At 36.6% G+C, this 17,788-nt stretch overlaps 3 protein-coding genes and 1 non-coding gene across 7 annotated transcripts; 2 read left to right on the top strand and 2 right to left on the bottom strand.

Annotated features, from left to right (window-relative positions):
• The first annotated feature begins 506 nt into the window (after positions 1-506).
• Positions 507-4,456, top strand: LOC125194022 (DEAD-box ATP-dependent RNA helicase 50). 3 transcript variants are annotated; one of them, XM_048092013.1, is made up of 9 exons: positions 507-658; positions 1,288-1,754; positions 2,390-2,584; positions 2,662-2,849; positions 2,960-3,173; positions 3,316-3,447; positions 3,547-3,722; positions 3,799-4,060; positions 4,158-4,456. In XM_048092013.1, the coding sequence occupies exons 1-8, from the start codon at positions 544-546 to the stop codon at positions 4,034-4,036; spliced, it is 1,725 nt and encodes a 574-aa protein (XP_047947970.1). In that variant the 5' UTR covers positions 507-543; the 3' UTR covers positions 4,037-4,060; positions 4,158-4,456. The 3 variants fall into 3 exon arrangements, with proteins under 3 accessions (XP_047947970.1, XP_047947972.1, XP_047947973.1); XM_048092015.1 differs by having other exon boundaries at positions 4,140-4,456; XM_048092016.1 differs by lacking the exon at positions 507-658 and adding an exon at positions 929-1,037.
• A 110-nt stretch (positions 4,457-4,566) lies between these two features.
• LOC125194021 (pentatricopeptide repeat-containing protein At1g03560, mitochondrial) lies at positions 4,567-6,540 on the bottom strand. The gene has a single exon (XM_048092012.1). The coding sequence runs from the start codon at positions 6,516-6,518 to the stop codon at positions 4,623-4,625; it is 1,896 nt and encodes a 631-aa protein (XP_047947969.1). The 5' UTR covers positions 6,519-6,540; the 3' UTR covers positions 4,567-4,622.
• An 88-nt stretch (positions 6,541-6,628) lies between these two features.
• On the top strand, positions 6,629-6,700 carry TRNAQ-CUG. Its single transcript has one exon. It is a non-coding gene; the product is annotated as a tRNA-Gln (tRNA).
• A 2,394-nt stretch (positions 6,701-9,094) lies between these two features.
• On the bottom strand, positions 9,095-13,313 carry LOC125196722 (probable protein phosphatase 2C 52). 2 transcript variants are annotated; one of them, XM_048095334.1, is made up of 6 exons: positions 13,146-13,313; positions 11,633-12,111; positions 11,201-11,545; positions 11,002-11,119; positions 10,686-10,909; positions 9,095-9,686 (listed from the first exon to the last, which is right to left on the bottom strand). In XM_048095334.1, exons 2-6 carry the CDS (start codon positions 11,891-11,893, stop codon positions 9,246-9,248), a joined length of 1,389 nt encoding a protein of 462 aa, XP_047951291.1. In that variant the 5' UTR covers positions 11,894-12,111; positions 13,146-13,313; the 3' UTR covers positions 9,095-9,245. The 2 variants fall into 2 exon arrangements, with proteins under 2 accessions (XP_047951291.1, XP_047951292.1); XM_048095335.1 differs by lacking the exon at positions 13,146-13,313 and adding an exon at positions 12,556-13,004.
• Positions 13,314-17,788: the final 4,475 nt, after the last annotated feature.

Here is a 17,788-nt window from a genome sequence, read left to right as displayed (position 1 = left end):
GAAATAAAAAAATAAAGTGAAGGATGACAAAATGGAAGAAGAATAATAATTTTGAAATAATATCAAATTTAGTACATAACTGAAATAATATCAGATATAAAATGTTAAAAGTGTAAAAAGACCAAACTGCCCAAAACCCTCAAAACCTCCCGAAAGGGCATTTTCGTACCAAAAAAAGCTAAAAGGACCAATTTCGAGATAAACCCTTAGTCTAGGGGTTACTTGACGATATTTTTAAAGTCCAAGGACTATGAGCGAGATAAACCTATAGTTCAGAGACCATTTTTGAAGTTCACTGAGGTGATATTATTTTTCAAGGATTTATAAGTTTTCCAATTTCAGAAAGTTTAAAGATGTACTAATGTGAAGTTGAGGTAAATTTCTAGCTAATTACTGTTCTAATTATAGATTATAAAATTTATACAGACTTAAGAAATGCGTAATAATATTAATTTAGAGTAGAAATAGAAAATATTTAATGTTTATCCATCAATTCTGCATTTTCGATTAGAATAGGGATTATCCTCTTCATCTCTCTTTGCAATGCCGAATGTGCTGGAAGCTTTCACCGTTTTCAATCCTTCAATCTCCATATTTTCCGGTCGCCGGCGTCTGCGGCTTGTCTGCGAGGCCGCTCCACAAACATCCCCTAGAAAAGGTTACTTTCTACTCTACTCGCTGCTGAGCATTTTTTCACTGCCGTTAATTTACTAAATTATGATGAAAATCTGCTTTGAAATCTGGATTTGATTGTATTTCAGGTTGTTGTGAGACTGTTTTTACATTTTATTGCGAAAACCAGCCGATTAAAACACAAACACATGTATGTATGTATGTATGGAAATCAGGTGGTTGAAATTTGAAGTTTGACGATATTTTGAAATTCACACACACATGTATGTATATTATTGAGCAGGAAGGATGAAATTAGCCTGCATTATATGAGGCAGCACATATGACTTGAGGATTTTGCCAGCTTATTTTAGAGAGCTTATAAGATGTTCAAGAGCTTACAAGATGTAATGTCAAAAAAGCTCGTAAGTTGACTAAGTGTTTGGATGATGTAGCTTATAATCTTAAGAGATAATTGTGAGTTAGAGAGAGGAAACTAGAAGATATATATTGTAAATAACCAGCCATATAAGTTGTGGCTAATAAACTTATTTTTTGGGAGCTTATAAGCTCAGCCGCACCCTCTACACTTTATATGTTCGTCCAATGTGCTTACTGTGTTTTTCCAAGTGTTAAACTTTGGTTGTTACTTGCATTTGTAATTTGGCTGTGCAGCTGGCGTTGGAGGCATGAGCAGAAGTTTTGGGAGACTAAAAGTGCAGAGAGTAAAAGATCTAGTCAAAGAAAGCTATAGGAAAAAGATACAAGGAGATGATCAGAGAGAAAAAAGCTCTGAATACCCTAACCACGACGAGTTATATAATGATCCTGATCTAAAGGAACAACGGGAGTCTATGAGTGATGAGGAAGATACTTCAGAAGCATCCAGCTCTAGTGTCAAATCCATTGGACGAGGTGCTTCTTCATCGGGTTTTCCTGTTTTGGCCCCAAAAAGATGGGGTGGTGTAGAAGCAGCTGACAGCTATAGAAGATATAGACCAGATGATCTCTCAAAGAAAGAGTTGAAATTTAAGGCCAGTAATGACTTTTTTAGTAGAAAGTCGTTTACTGAGTTGGGATGTAGTGACATCATTGTTGAGTCTTTGAGGAAGATGCAGTATGTTCGCCCTTCACATATCCAGGTCTGCTAATTATAACTTTCAGTCTCGAATACTTTGGAGTTTAAGATCTGATTGAGCTTCACCTTCTTCAATTCCGAGATGGGAATTTTGTTTCGTATTTGTGATACCTCGTCCTCAAGATATTAAATGTGCTTGACCTGTTGGTGCTTTATGTTGTAGTTTGATTTTATTCTCGTCTTTGATTAATGACCGTCTTCTCATGATATCGATTCGAGTTTTCCATACATCTACTTGTTTTATTTACCTTTCTTCTTTTATTGCTCATCCTTGTACTTCTACTTGCATGTTCTTGTAGTCTGGTCGGTGTATATGATTATCCTATTAACTACCGAGTACTGACCAGAAAATTAAACATTTTTTTGACCTAAAGTCCAAACATTGTGAATCTTTCTTGTTCTTGAGGGGGAACAATGACTAATCAAAGACCTGCTTCAAGTTGCTGTCATTGGCTCACTCTTCTGGACGTTGAACTTTCATTTGATCTGTAAGGGAATGTAACAAATGGTTGCAGAGAGTGTATCACACAAACAAAATGATACGGTTTCAATTCCTGTTTGACGTTGATGTTTAATATTGTGTTCTGCATTCATTTGAATTTTAAAATGTCTTTACAATTTAAGATAACGGTACTGCAGGCAATGGCATTTGATTCGGTCATAGGTGGGAAGAGTTGTATAATATCTGATCAGAGTGGATCTGGTAAAACTTTGTCATATCTGATACCACTAGTGCAGCGACTTAGACAAGAAGAAATTGAAGGACTTAGCAAATCAACGTCGCAAAATCCCCGAGTTGTAATACTGGTCCCTACTGCTGAATTGGCTTCTCAGGTATGACAATATTGATAATATTAGAAGATTTATCCTGCTCTATTGGTGATTTTTTCACATCAAGGATACATTTTTAGGTTTTGAATGTTTGTCGTTCACTCTCAAAAGTTGGTGTCCCTTTCCGATCTATGGTTGCCACTGGTGGTTTTCGGCAGAAAACTCAACTGGAGAGTCTTAAACAGGGAATAGATGTTATGATTGCTACTCCTGGACGCTTCACGTTTCTAGTAAACGAGGGCCACCTGCAATTGTCTGATATTAAAAGGTTTGACTCTTCTACTGATTGCGCAATACCTCTAAAAATAATTTATAACTGGAATTTGAGTTGAGTGAGTTTTATGGGAAATTTGAATTCATCTTTTTTGGGTTCTCCAGTGCCATATTAGATGAGGTAGATATACTCTACAATGATGAAGATTTTGAGCTTGCATTACAAACTTTGGTCGACTTGGCACCTGTCACTGCCCAATATCTATTTGTAACTGCCACCTTACCTGTGGAAATATACAACAAACTGGTTGAGGTTTTCCCTGATTGCGAGGTTATAATGGGTCCTGGTGTGCATCGCACCAGCTCCAGACTGGAGGAGGTACCAAAATATTTTGTTTTTTTACCTTCATGTTTATATGTTGTAAATCAGCATTAGAACTCAAAGTCCTAAGATGTAATCTGCTACATTACTCGAACTTTCACCTGTTTTTGAACTACTCTGATTAAATTTTTGTGTTCAGTTCCTCGTAGATTGCAGCGGAGATGAAAGAGCTGAAAAAAATCCTGATACAGCTTTTCTCAACAAGAAAAATGCTCTTCTTCAACTTGTGGGAGAAAGTCCAGTGACAAAGACAATTGTGTTCTGCAACAAGGTAGATTCAAGATCTCATTGGCAATAGCAACATCCAATAGTGTACTTTCTTTCTTTCTTTATTGTGGTCTGAAAAAGTTGTTTCTTATGCGATATGCAGATCGAGACATGTAGAAAAGTTGAAAATGCATTGAAACGTTTTGATCGTAAAGAAATACATGTGAAGGTCTTACCCTTTCACGCTGCTTTAGACCAAGAAACAAGACTTGCAAATATAGAGGAATTTCGTCACACCCCATCGAAGAATATGTCCTTGTTCTTGGTTTGCACAGATAGGTTGAAACTTTTTTTAACTTGTGGCTTTGATTGATGAGAATACTAGAAGAAGTGACTGACTCATTCTGTCTTCCAGAGCATCTCGAGGAATCGACTTTGCTGGGGTTGATCATGTAGTACTCTTTGATTTTCCCCGGGATCCAAGTGAATATGTGCGCCGTGTGGGACGAACAGCCCGTGGTGCTGGAGGTGCGGGAAAAGCCTTTATTTTCGCTGTTGGTAAGCAGGTCTCTCTCGCGAGGAGGATTATCGAAAGAAATCTCAAGGGGCACCCGTTGCACGATGTCCCGTCTGCTTATGAGGTGATGAGGTAGACCATCTTCATCAAGCTGTAACATGTAAGTCTGATATTCTCTTATGAGGAGATTTCATTGAAGTTTTTCATCCATGGTATGCACTTTGCATCATATAACATAGTCAAAAACACTTGTGTAGAAACTACTTACATGAGACGACGAAGATGGTTATATCGATTGCCTTGTAGCTTTAGACAACTAGAGCGGCATACACGAACGCCTGTGTGGCGCAGTCACTCGTCTTGGAGAGGAGAAGGTTGTAACTCACTCTCTCCAACTTGCCATCCTACTATTGATTACGGTTTTACATTTAGTTAGATTCGAAATTTAACCTTCCTTTGTCTTCATTTGCTGTGTGAATAAAATGTGAGGTATTGAAATCTTTGTACAATTCCAAGCATTTAAGTTGATTCGCATAATTATATGTTCAAATTTCAACATACGTCTCAAACAAAAAATATGTCCAAAAGAAGCTTACGAGTAGCTACTTCGTATTATGTCAAATTTTCAATTTCAGTTTTGACTGTGATTGATATATGTTGATTTAATTTTTAAAAAATGACACTATCATGAATAAAAAACTGGCAAATCAGGCAAGACATCTTCACCTCTCAACCAAATTTCGAAATTTCACTCGTTTCTTGACACTTTTTACCCTATCATACCCTATTCCAATCTTGCTGTGCATCAACTTCATAGCCAAATCCGCATTTCCCGCCTTCCTCAAAGCATTGATCATCACAGTCCTAACCCTCCCCGGAATCTCCCGGCCGCGATCCACCACCCCATCGGCCAGCCTGCACGCCTCCACCACCCGCCCCACCTTACACAACACGTTGATCATATCCTCAAAAGCACTGTCCAACACAACCCCCATCGGCGCCAGCTCGTCCAAGATCTTGCACGCTCTCGCCACCTTCCCTGACAAACACAGCCCCGTTGCTAGGGCTCTAAACGAGGCGGCCGTGGGTGTGATCCCCTTCTCGATCATCGCCTCCCACACCTTCAAACCTTCCTCATTCCTATGTTGCTTAAACAAGCCATCTATCAAGATGGTGTACGTGTACACGGTCGGATCACACCCTTCCTCCTCCATCCTCTCGAACAGCGCCACCGCCTCCTCCACCTTTCCCTTCTTCGCCAGCGCATCAATGAGCGCGTTATAGCAATAGGAGTCTCTCGGGCAGCCTCTCCCAGTCATCTCCTCAAACAGCCTCCCTGCCTCCTCAACACGCCCCGCCTTCCCAAGGCCATCAATGAGGCTCGAATACAACATGGCATTAACAGCCACACCCTCCCGTTTGCAATAGTCGAACCATTCCATTGCCTCCTCCAACCTCCCATTCTTGCACAAGCCATTCACAATCACACCATAGGTGACCTCATCTGCAACAAGACCGTCCCTCTGCATACTCCTGAACAGCTCCATCGCCACGTCCAAGCTCCCATTCTTCGCGTACGCATCAATCAAGGCTGTGTACACAGCCATATTCACCTCACAGCCCGCCCCAATCATGCTCTCAAACACGGCGTGCCCCTCCATCGCCTTCCCCTCCTTGCAGAGCCCTCCTATCACCAAACTATACGCATGGGGAGGGATCTCAACCTGTTTATCCCGCATCTCGTTGTAAAGCCTCGAGCACAGATGATAATCCCCCTTTGCATAACAAGCCTGCATCAGAGTCAAGAAAGTGATCTTATCCGGAGCCACATTTTTCACCCCCATAGCTTCAAACTCATCAATGGCCTTCCTCAGATTCCCTGATTTACAGTAGCCTTTGATCATGGTGTTGTAAGTCACAACGTCTGGCTTCACCCTCCCCTTCTTCATCACCTCCAAAACCCTCTCTGCAGACTCAATATACATACAATTCACAAGGCCATTCATCAAGAAATTGTATGTATACAACGAGGGTTCAATCCCAGTATCCTTCATTCTCTTCCACACCCACAGAAGCTCCTCCACCATTCCCCCATTGCCAAAGCTTCTAATTAGGGAATTGGCAGCCACTGAATTCATCAAAAAGCCCCTAATTTTCATCTCATCGAAAGCTGACCTAGCCCTCACGAAATCGCCCTCCAAACACAAAATTTCGATCAATTGAACGAAGCATTCGAGATTGTGAGCGTACCCTTTCTGCTCACCGGCCCAATTGAAGAACCGGAACGCGATCTCGGCCCGGTTCGGGAGCTGAGTGGAGGTCTTGAGGATGTGGGCGGTGAAAGGGGGCGGGAGTCTGATTAGGTATTTATCGCAGAAGATGGTTAAATCCTGCTCGAAATTGATGGTGTTTTGCAAAAGGTGGTGGATTTTGGGGATCCACGGGGAGATTTTCCGGTCGGCGGCGGAGATGACGTCGGAGAGGTCGGTGAAAGGGTGCACCCATTCTGGCGGCGGTAGAGGAGTGGATGAGGATGAGAATTTGAGGGAGGATACAATTGGGGATGTGTGGATTTTGAAGAAAGCGGCGGAATAGGGTTTAAAGAGGGCTTTTCTCATCTGCGCAGCTAGAAATGGTTGATACAGTATCTTCACGGGTATATTGTTGAAGAAGAAGAACGTTGAAAATGATCGTATATATATTTGTAATATGGGGTATAAACCAACAAGGTCCCATGGTCTAGTGGTTAGGACATTGGACTCTGAATCCAGTAACCCGAGTTCAAGTCTCGGTGGGACCTTAAATTCTTTTTTATTAAAATACTAAAATAAATCGTAAATAAGATCTACTGTTTCAGTAGATCGGAATCAATGGCGAAGATTGAAGAGCAAACTAAGACGAAAACTGGCGCCAAAAGAAGCCACGGATCCACATTGTTTTTCATCTTCGTAGACTACCTTTTTTTTGGGAATTTTCTTTCTTTTCCTCAGCTACATCGTCTATAATATGGTCGGATTTTTATTTTAAAAAGGTGACTTTCATGTCCGATTTTATTGCCGTTTCTTGAAAAAGTAATATGTGAGCGTTTTATGTGTACGTTGATGTTGTTAGGAAATACAGTATATTGGTGGGCATTGCTGGAATATTGTGATCAATGCATTCTTGAAATAAAAACTGAATCTTTATTTGCGGAACTAGGAGTTTGTGAAGAAATTTGGGTTTTTATGAATGTGTTAATGCCTAACGGCGCAAATAATAGATTGGTTGAAATTTTGATAAATGCATTCCTAAAATAAAAATTGAATAGTAGTATCATTAATCTGTGGTGGTAGGACCGTAGAAGTTTGGGAAGAAATGTTTTGATTTGGGTTTTTTTGAGGTTTTATTGAACCTGGTTTTGCCAAAACTACAACCTGAGTGGGAGCATTTAGTAGATTTCATTGGTTCAAGTATTTGTGAGATTTTGTTGTTGTTGTTGTTGGAACTGTAATTTTGAGGTTTCACTTTCACACTCCGATGTTAAATTAAATGAGAATTAATCAGTTTGTATGGTGGTAAAGGTTTGTTGGCTTACTAGTTACTACATTTGGTAGCTAAGTGATGTTTAATGTGGGAGATCAATTCTGTTGTTCCTTAGAATAGCAAAATGTAGTACTTACCTTCCAGCTCTCCTCCATCACCTTAGGACAAGATAGAAAGTACTTGATTTGAACTATAATCTTGCCTTCCAAATAGCTTAGCTCATTGTTCCATCCATTTACGCAGGATGATTAATCATGTAAGGTTCTCGTTGTGAGAAGTGATTCGTAGAGTGTTAAGAGTGATATGCTCGAAAGGAGTTCCACAGTTGGTGGTCTTGCTGTTTTGTGGTTGTATGAGTTCATCACAATTGCTCTTTGTTTTAGTTGATTTATTAGCATTTCACTGTATTTCATCTTCACTAGTGTTGTGTATGGAATGTCTGATGGATAATATGATACAGCCAATTTTTTATTCCATTTTCATTCCATTCTCACCTTCATCACTTTAGCCACCATACAGTTATCACATTTCATTCCATCATTCTTGGGCCTAAGAGTTGCATTCTGTATTACCTTTGCTCTAATGGGGAGGATTTCTGTTGCAATTATCAAGTGTTTGAGTCGTTTAGGCTAGATGTTGATGCATATTAATGAGGTTGCTACTGCTTATTGCTCGACTTTTCATCCTCTAACATAGAAATAAAATGCTACATGCAATGGCGGATCCAGGAGTTGAATATCGTGGGGTCGGAAAAAAATTGAGTATAATAGTAAAATAATTAAATTTTAAAAATATTTTTAATTTAAGTATTTATATTCGGAAATGACATAATGTTATCTATAATATCAAAAATTAGAAAATTATAATTTTTAAAATAATTCAAATATGTATAATAAGGTTGAAATGTTAAATTATATTGTAAAAAAATTAGAAAAAAAATAAAGAAATATCACTATATATTAGTATCATTATTCAAGTATGTGTTTAATTTAAATAAATTAATTAGTGGAAATATCAATAAAGTATTCTATATACTACAAAATTGATTAAATGGTTAAAATTGTTTAAAAGTGAAGTTAGGCCAATATCAATACATTTTTGCTTGATTAATATGAAATACTACAAATAAAGAAATATATTAAACTTTTAAAGTTAATTTATAAAATTTGAAATAGCACTAGATCAGTAGTGTAGGAATGTGTCAACTTTTCATGGTGACACCTATTTTCTTCTATTTAAATTTATTGGAAATAAACAATGTTTAGAAGACTTTCACTCCTCCCCAGACGCAGTAATCCCTCTCTCCTCATTCTCGCCTTCTTGGTCTGAAAACAAATCTGAAAAGGCCTCTCTCCCTCTTTCATTCCGCCGCTGCCGGATTTCAAACACGGCAGCCACAGCGTAGTTCCTCCTCATCTCTTGCTCACCTCGTCATCAATTCTCTGTGTTGGGTAAAGGGGCGGTGGGATGGACGCCGTAGGGTTGAAGGCAAACTTTCCGGCAGTAGTCCGGGGGCGATGGCCGACCCCACCTGGATCCGCCGATGGCTACATGCCCTTTATAAAATTATAAGGAAAAAGAAAAGAGAAAAAACACAAAATATAGGCAAAACACCATAAAATGCAACATGCCCATATATAATGTTTGCAGCTACTATTATCAGCTATTCTCATGAAAAAATAACAGATAAATTTCAACTTTTCAAAATATATGCAAGAACCATAAATACTATTTGATCAAATCTTATAGTAGTAAAAAAAACCAATATTTCTTGGGTTTTTCAGACAGCGCTACTACAAAGACGTTCAATCAAAACGACGTCGCTACGGCCTCGGCCTTTCTTCGGAGAATCTGGGAAGTTGAACAAGAGAGTTCACTCTCGTCACGCCTTCCAAACCCGACCAGTTCTGATCCTCGCCAACCGGCACCCTGCTGTTGTGCTCGTTGTCCTCCGAAGACCTGACGGTGAAGTTCCGCTGCAGGCACGGCTCGGAGTGCTGGCCGTCGTCTGATTCCAAGACATTGCCCGAGTGGTTGCTCTGGAGGGTCGCCGATGAGAAGCTCTGCTCCTCATTGTCGGACTCAGTATCCATCTTCCCATCTAGGAATAAGCAGACCACAGCGCAGTCGTCCATCTTTGATGTTGGATACTTGGCTTTCCATTCGCGGGCAGCATGCTCAACTAGGATCCGAGCAGCGGAGGACCTTGCTGGGGACGATGATACTATCTCGACCACTTCCTCGTTGCTCAGGACGTCCCATACCTGCACCCAGGGAAGAGATTTACATACGAGGGCGTTTACTTTGAGTGACAATACACGTATCACGACCAAACAAGCTCATATTTGTTGAATAAATCAAAGTAATCCAATCTTACAAGAACAATAAGCTAAAAAATAAAAATGAGTAAGCATCTTTTTTCCCTAAGATTCATCATTTGGAAAGAAAGTTCAAACCAAGAAATCAAATAGAAGAAACTATATCGAGAAAAATTCTTGGCAAATTTAAACAACCATTGATGCAGAGCATTTTTTACATCGATGAATCCACAGCCAAGGTAACAACGTGAAGGTCTAGCGTCAAAGTTTATTTTATTTTATAGTATTAAAGAAATAAAAGAAACATATATACTAAAAGTTAGGTCTGCTCGGTTCTAACCAAAAAAAATATTTGATTTTGAATCGGACGTTTGGTTTCTATAGTATAAATAAAAACGGAACCAAACCAACTATGGCTAAAACCGACCAAAATGCAACAGTTCAGTTCAATTATTCGGTTTCGGTTCAGTTTTGCTCACTATTTATGCCATCAGAAAAACGAATAAGATATGCAACGACTTATATGGTCCATGTTTAGTTTATATCACTGATTCAAGAAACAATACCTAGGGCATGCCCTAATTTGCATAAGCATGGCTGCTTTTGTTTTCTTGTTGCTTCATTTATTTCTATGCAGGAAACCATCCCCTGTTGCAGTACCAAACTCTAGAGTAGAAACTTGGTGTTTTCGTGTAATTCAACTCTCAAAACTGGTTTTACAGCCGATAATCACTAACGAGGGGGCTTATAAATAAAGTGGCTCGAGTCTCTAGCACGCATTGCTCAGTGTGCCTAAATAAATTTGCAATCTCGATCTCTAGATGGGGACTAACGCGTATGTTATGGCAACTAAAGGCGAAAAAGTGAGGAATTGTAGACACATTTCAACAAATTCTATGTTTGAAGACAACACATGAATCATAGCTTAAGGAATAGTAGACTCACCCCATCTGATGCCAGAACGACAAATTTGTCTCGGTCACTGAGAGTCCAATGGGAGAATTCAGGGATGGAGATAACTCCATATTCCTTTAAGCAAAAATCTCCAAATGCTCGAGCCATTGCTAAGCCAGGAGCATCATCAAATGGAAGCCAAACTCGTTGCACTTCAGGCTCATCTTGTAAAGCAAAGACTCGACCTTTACACCTCTTTATCCTCTCTGCTTCCTCTGTTTCAAGAAATAGCAACCATAAGCTCATCTCATTAGTATAGCTAAGACGACTTCTCAAAACCATATAAACTAAACAAACAAGAACATACTAGGAAGATCAGGCTTTAGATCGACTGTCAATTGGATTGCCACCATCGAATCGTTGCTATCTTTAGATCCCAATATAGCTCTCGAATCACCAATATTGCCAATGAAAAGATTCTGACCCTTCAATAGTTCAAGGGAAGCTCAACACAAGTGGGATTCAAATTTTGATGTAAAAGAAGTCTACGAAGCTATAACATTTACCTGTTTTATAACCGACACAGCCGTACTGCCACTGCAGAAGCAATCCAAATTAGGATGAGACCTCAACTCTTTGTCCATCGACTTGTATGCTTTCAGAAAAGCTTCTCTCCACGAAGACTCCACTCCCTCCTCGACAGGTACATCCTTCACGGGATCTACCACATCTGATTTCACATTCCCATTGCAGCAATTCACACTTGAACCACTCGTCACCGGCTCAGAGGAGTTCATAAAAGAGGATATCTTTAGCGGCAGCATTTCCCTAACTTTACGAGCCACCATATGTCCATGGGGCCCGTGGCCATCGAAGACGCCACAAAAAGTAACATCTTCTCCCATAAAATCCTGTACATCCACAAGATTTTAAATAACATTATCTTCTGAAACAGACGAGGATGACCCCAACAAAAACAACAAAGAAAAGGGACTTACTTCCCACACAATCATAGCATCCTGGTTTATGCCTTTCCGGCCTTGCTGAGTGAATATGCAAGAACTGCTGCTCTTCCCATTGGTGATCATCCGGTTAGGGATAGAGGAGAGATGCTGCAAAGTGGTGACATGGTCGGAAAACGTCCTCCTACTTCTCTTGCGCCTAAGCATATCTATGCACAAACAAGATGGAGACATCCTCTCTCCATTACTCCTGCTACTACAAGTACTCTGACTACTAACTGAGACACAACCCCCCATTATCTCAGAATGGGAAACAACAGACCATCTGATTTAAATCAAAGAACAACCCTCTTCTTCTTCACATACAAGAATCAATTTTTACAGATCAAATAGTATTTGACAAGTAAAGACAGTTAGGAGGGTTCACAAGACTTTGAATACAGATTCTAGGTCCCTTTTTCTCAAAGTCAAATATCAAGCTCGTTGAACACGCCGAGGACCGGTGACCAAGCCAGCTAGAAAAAAAAAGACATTCAATCAGTGGTGATTGCTCATATAGCATGTCAGTGTATGTATAGAAATATGGAAATAGCTGAAAGAAAGTAAACTCCAAAATCAACAATACTAAAATTTAAAGATTTAGCATGTGAAAGTGTGAATTAAAAAATTATCACAAGGCTACTTGTCCTATGACAGGAATCTCTCATTATTTTAACAAAGGTTGAAAGATTTCATGCTATCACAATTTACAACCCAGCCATACAATATAATATTTGATGACAGACGCATAGGGTAATCTTGAAATTGTTGCCACATTTCCCACCACAAAACACAAGCATAAAACAAGATAAGCCTTTAAGCAATCCTAATTAGTTGACCATTTTGATTTTCTAATGCATTTTTTGCTATCACAAACTCCATTCAATCAACAAGCTCAGTTGAGTGATAAGGGGAATTACCTCTCTAATCAAGTTAAAGGATAACGCTTTACAACTAAACATCTACTTTTGTGGGATTTTCTTGGCAACCATAGATCTAAAATAGGATAAAATATAATAAAGCAAACACATTCAAACACACACAAACGCACAAGATCTATAAGGAAAGAGACAAGCATGTACATTGGAGTATTTGCTTTGCTATACTAAACTAGAAATAAAGAAAAGAAAAAATGGAAAAGGGTAAGAAAAGATGCATTCGTTCAAACTTGAAAATTTCATTCTCTGACTAATGGGTTAAAAATACTAAAGCATAAAGCAAAAAAAGGGAGTTCACACAATGGGGCAAATCGTCAAGCAGAGAATTCTTCAACGTTGAATTCCAATGCGCAAAAGCTAAAAAACATAGGAATAAAACTCCATTTCAAGAAATTTTTTTAAAAAAAGGATTCCAAGCTAAAGCTGCCCATCAATGACCAAATTCAAGAAAAAGATGATAAATTTCCAAAAAACCCTTTTTGACAACTCTGCAAACTGAAGATAAAGATGGAACTTTAGCAGCCCAGAAGGGAAATAATCATGTAGAGAAATAAACAAGAGGAGGGGCTTACCTTGTTACATGAAGAAAAAATGTTAGCAGCAGTAGTCTTTAAATTTGTGGAGGAGGGAGAAGGTTGTTGGGGTGAAGATGAAGGTGCATTAATTAGAATTTGCAAATGTATGTAATGTGAGTGTGTGTGAGAATGAGTTGGCAATAGAGAGGGGATTTGAACGAGCAAAGTGCCCGGCTAAAATGATGATGGTAAGACAATAGACATGGACATTTCCTCTTTTTTGCTACCTTTTTTTTTGCTTTTACAATAAAGGGCCTCACGCTCCTTTTTGTGCGCGTTGCCTCTGTGTTTGGGTATATTCATTGAATAGTAAATTGCTCGAGCTCAGGCTCGGTTCGATAGTAAACAAGTTGAGATCGAGTTCAAACCAAAATACGAGTAACTTACTAGTCGAGCTCGTATAATTAGACAGAACCAACATTTGGAATATTAAATGCTTCAAGCTAAAGACGGGACGGATGGAGTATTTTTTTTATGAGATTAAAACTGGAAATATAATATGGATATAACAGTTAAAATATTATTACTACTATATACTTATATGATTTAATGGAATTGGGTGCATAGATTATGTCTAAATAATTTTCTAATCAATTTATATCGTTATCATATAAAAGTATGAGCTTTCAAGAGTATTTTGGTTTTAAAAGCTACATAATACTCATAACTCATATTTTAGATGGGAGTAAAAAAAAACTTTTTTTTAATAAATTAGTTAACGCAGATCTATCACCATACGCATACTGTGCCTCCCTTCCCACGACCGTCTATTCTTCACAACCCTTGTTAAAATAGGCATTGTCACCCACAACCAAGATGACAACAATGGCACCAAGAGCAATAGGTCACGAGAACGCCATACGTCCACCAACTGTTGCTTTTGGTTAGTACAAGTTTGAAATTGTGTGTGTTTTAATTTAGAGTGAACTACAAAAATGGTCCCTGGACTATGGGTTTATCTCGTCCATAGTCCCTGGACTTTAAAAATATCGTCAGTAGTCCCTGGACTAAGGGTTTATCTCGAAATTGGTCCTTTTGGCTTTTTTGGTACGAAAATACCCTTTGATATTATTTTGGGGGTTTGGACAATTTGGTCTTTTTACACTTTTAACATTTTAAATATGATATTATTTTAGTTATGTACTAACTTTGATATTATTTCAAAATTATCATTCTTCTTCCATATTGTTATCCTTCACTGAATTTGTTTTTTTTTTCAATATTAGATTGAATTTTATAAAATTAAATTTAATATTTAGATTTTTAAATATCAATAAATTTTTTTAATGAAAACTATTAATTCATGGACACTATAAATATTGATTAAAACTATTAATTTTTGTTATTTAATATAATATTCAATTGAATTGAAGAAGTACAGAAAAATAATATTAATCATGATGAAAAAATAAGAGTTATTCTATTTAGCCTCCTTTGGTTGTTATAATTGCTTGTGATTAAATATTATGAAGTTGACTAAAAATTTGATCCTACTTAAAATTTTATATAGGAGTATTTTTGTTGAAATTTTCTAGTAAATTTTGATTGTTTTCAAATTAATAAACAAAAATTATATTAGTTTTACATTAGATGCATATTTATTTCAAAATAAATTGTGTTATATAATCTATTTATGATTAAAGCTAGTATTAAATATTGATTAAAACTAAGGCGTTGTCATACCTTATTGATTACATAGTACTATACACTATCAAATATTGATTATAACTATTAATTTTTGCTATTTAATAATTTTTATAATTAAAAAAATTTATTGATATTTAAAAATTAAAATTTAAAATTTTGTAAAATTAAATCTAATATTGAAATTAAAAAAATCAAATTCAGTGAAGGATAACAAAATGGAAGAAGAATGATAATTTTAAAATAATGTCAAAGTTAGTACATAACTAAAATAATATCGATTTAAAATGTTAAAAGTGTAAAAAGACCAAATTGCCTAAACCCCCCAAAATAATATCAAAGGGTATTTTCGTATCAAAAAAAGCCAAAAAGACCAATTTCGAGATAAACCCTTAGTCCAGGGACTACTGGCGATATTTTTAAAGTCCAGGGACTATGGGCGAGATAAACCCATAGTCCAGGGACCATTTTTGTAGTTCACTCTTTAATTTATGATGGTTTTGAATTCGTGGATATTTGAAATTGTTGTTGGATGGTTGTGAGTGGCCATGTTTATATGCTCGGCGATGGTGACAATCACTACTACGAGTGAGCTACCAAGACCACGATGGTTTTATCATGGTGGTGGAACCATTGTGTATGTGCTATTGTGACCTAGTGGATACCACGATGGTTTTATCTTGATGATGGAACCATTGCGAATGAAGCACCGTGACTTGGTGGATCCACGATTGTGAAAACATCGTGATTGCGATAGTTATTACAGTGATCAATACTCAATGTTCAGCACGATTACACCTCCGGCTACCCCGGGATAAGGGGTGTATTGCATTATACTTCATTGCAACAAGCTCATACATAATACTACTACAAGAGGATATAGGTTGACTTAAAATGATTATTGACCCGAGTCTATGATTTTGGGTTGGCAGAATTCCACAAATATTAAATTAAAGAAAAAGGTATCCATACGATTTGTCGATTAATAGATAAAGCTTGTGGACAACTTTATTCTAATTCAACCAGAAATAGGTAGTCCACAATTTCAAACTTCATTTAATTTTCATGCTCCATTCTTAGCTGTTGTTGACTTTATTTGTCAGTAAGGTTTCTTATAAATTTATATTGGTAGAAAATTAATAATAAACCATTCCGTTCTCACGCAATTTCAACTTCGCTCAATTTATTACTCCACAAATTTACAATTACAACTATCTAATTTATTGTCTGTTTCTGTTTGACCAAACTGTTCTACCATACACTATTTTAATTAAAAATGGATTATAATTGTACGTGGCCATTGAAAATTATTAAGTATTATTTCTAATTCGTTGGTTCGCTTAAAATTCTTCCATGACGAAATTGTGTTTACTTTCTTGATATGGAGTACGATACTTATATTTAGATATTTAAAATAATTACTTTAGATATCACACTGCATCATTCATGGTCTTCTGGTAACAATTTTACATGATGTAATTGAATTTAAGAGTATATTTTTAAGTGTTTTTGTTTAAGGCCCAAAATAGCTAGACTCCAATAAAAGTGTAGATTAAGGTCCAAAGTTTTTTGCAAATCACAAGCTATATTTGGTTCCAATTTGTTAACTCTATATAGGGCTAAAAGAATTTGTTCATTTTTAACCCTATAGGACGCTAAGAACTTTATTTATTTATTTATTTATTTAAGAACAATAAATATAGATTTGGAGCTCTATCTATTTTGGGCCTTAATTTACACACTTTTATTGGACCTAAACCCACAAAACTAGGAGATGTCTTATTGCTAAATTTTTAGACTTATTTGCATTTCCATTCACTCGAGTTAAACTACTTTTGTAGTAACCTATAAGTATACATTACAAAAAAAAAAAAAAAAACAATTTGTCATTTTCAAATAAGTAGTACTATACTACTCCTATTTAATTAGACAGTACATGATTTATTACAAAAAACTTTTGAATAATAGTAGAATAAATTGGATAGCAAAAACATATATATTCATTATTATTTATTCAGGACAAAACAAGACGCGAATTTAATAACATGGACCACATTATATTCCCTTATATTATTGCACTTGCGTTTGATATGCAAATACTGATTCTAGTGTTGATAGGTATGAATATTCTGTCTTTTTTAGGTGAATAATGGTTGTGAATATTCTCATATGATTTCGGCCCATTTTTGTTTATCTTAAGTGGGCTATGTCAAATACTCTTGTAACATTTCCTCAATAGAAGAAAAATATAACAATTTTGGGACTCACAACTACAAATAATGTATTTTCCTCTTAATTTACCATACTAGAGTAATTTTTTTATAAAATAATTCAACCCTTGTTTATTTCTATATGTAAGACCCTTTGACTGACATAAGTACTATTTCACACCTTTCATTAATCATAACTTTGAAAACTATAAGAAGTCTTAACATTTTTGCATTTTTTTCAAGAGCTACTCATGTAATTTTATTTAAGCTCAAATAGGAAAATTTATTACAAGTTAAGAAGATTGGGCGCGCATATATTTTACCTAAGATTAAATAAGTTAATTATTGCTTTTAGTTAAAATAAATTCGATTTGAAAATATTAATGAAGACAAATGAGTGAAGAGTCTTTAATTAAATGAGATACTGCACTAATACCTAATTTTCTCCCATTTTCCATCGTATAATATTTTTCTATTCTTCTTATGTCGACATATACAAATTGGGACATGGAAAACAGGAAAAGTATTGTAAATATCCAATTATACTGACTGTTTTAAAAATATTCTCACTTTATATTTTTGAGACAGAATATTGTAAAATTCAGTATGATGGAGCTAGGGGTCCACTTGGAATATTACCCCATTCAAGGGCAATCAATTATTTCAGGTAATATTCTTCCGATTTAGGAATATTCTAAATGGATGTATAAATTTCTAAGGGGATGGGGGTATTTTAACATTTTAGCCATTAGACTTATTTGTAGGTGGGATTTCATTTATAAATTA

The sequence above is a fragment of the Salvia hispanica genome, chromosome 6, assembly GCF_023119035.1.
Source record: "Salvia hispanica cultivar TCC Black 2014 chromosome 6, UniMelb_Shisp_WGS_1.0, whole genome shotgun sequence".
In the NCBI taxonomy this organism is placed as follows: Eukaryota; Viridiplantae; Streptophyta; class Magnoliopsida; order Lamiales; family Lamiaceae; genus Salvia; species Salvia hispanica.
This window is presented reverse-complemented; position numbering and strand designations above follow the sequence as displayed.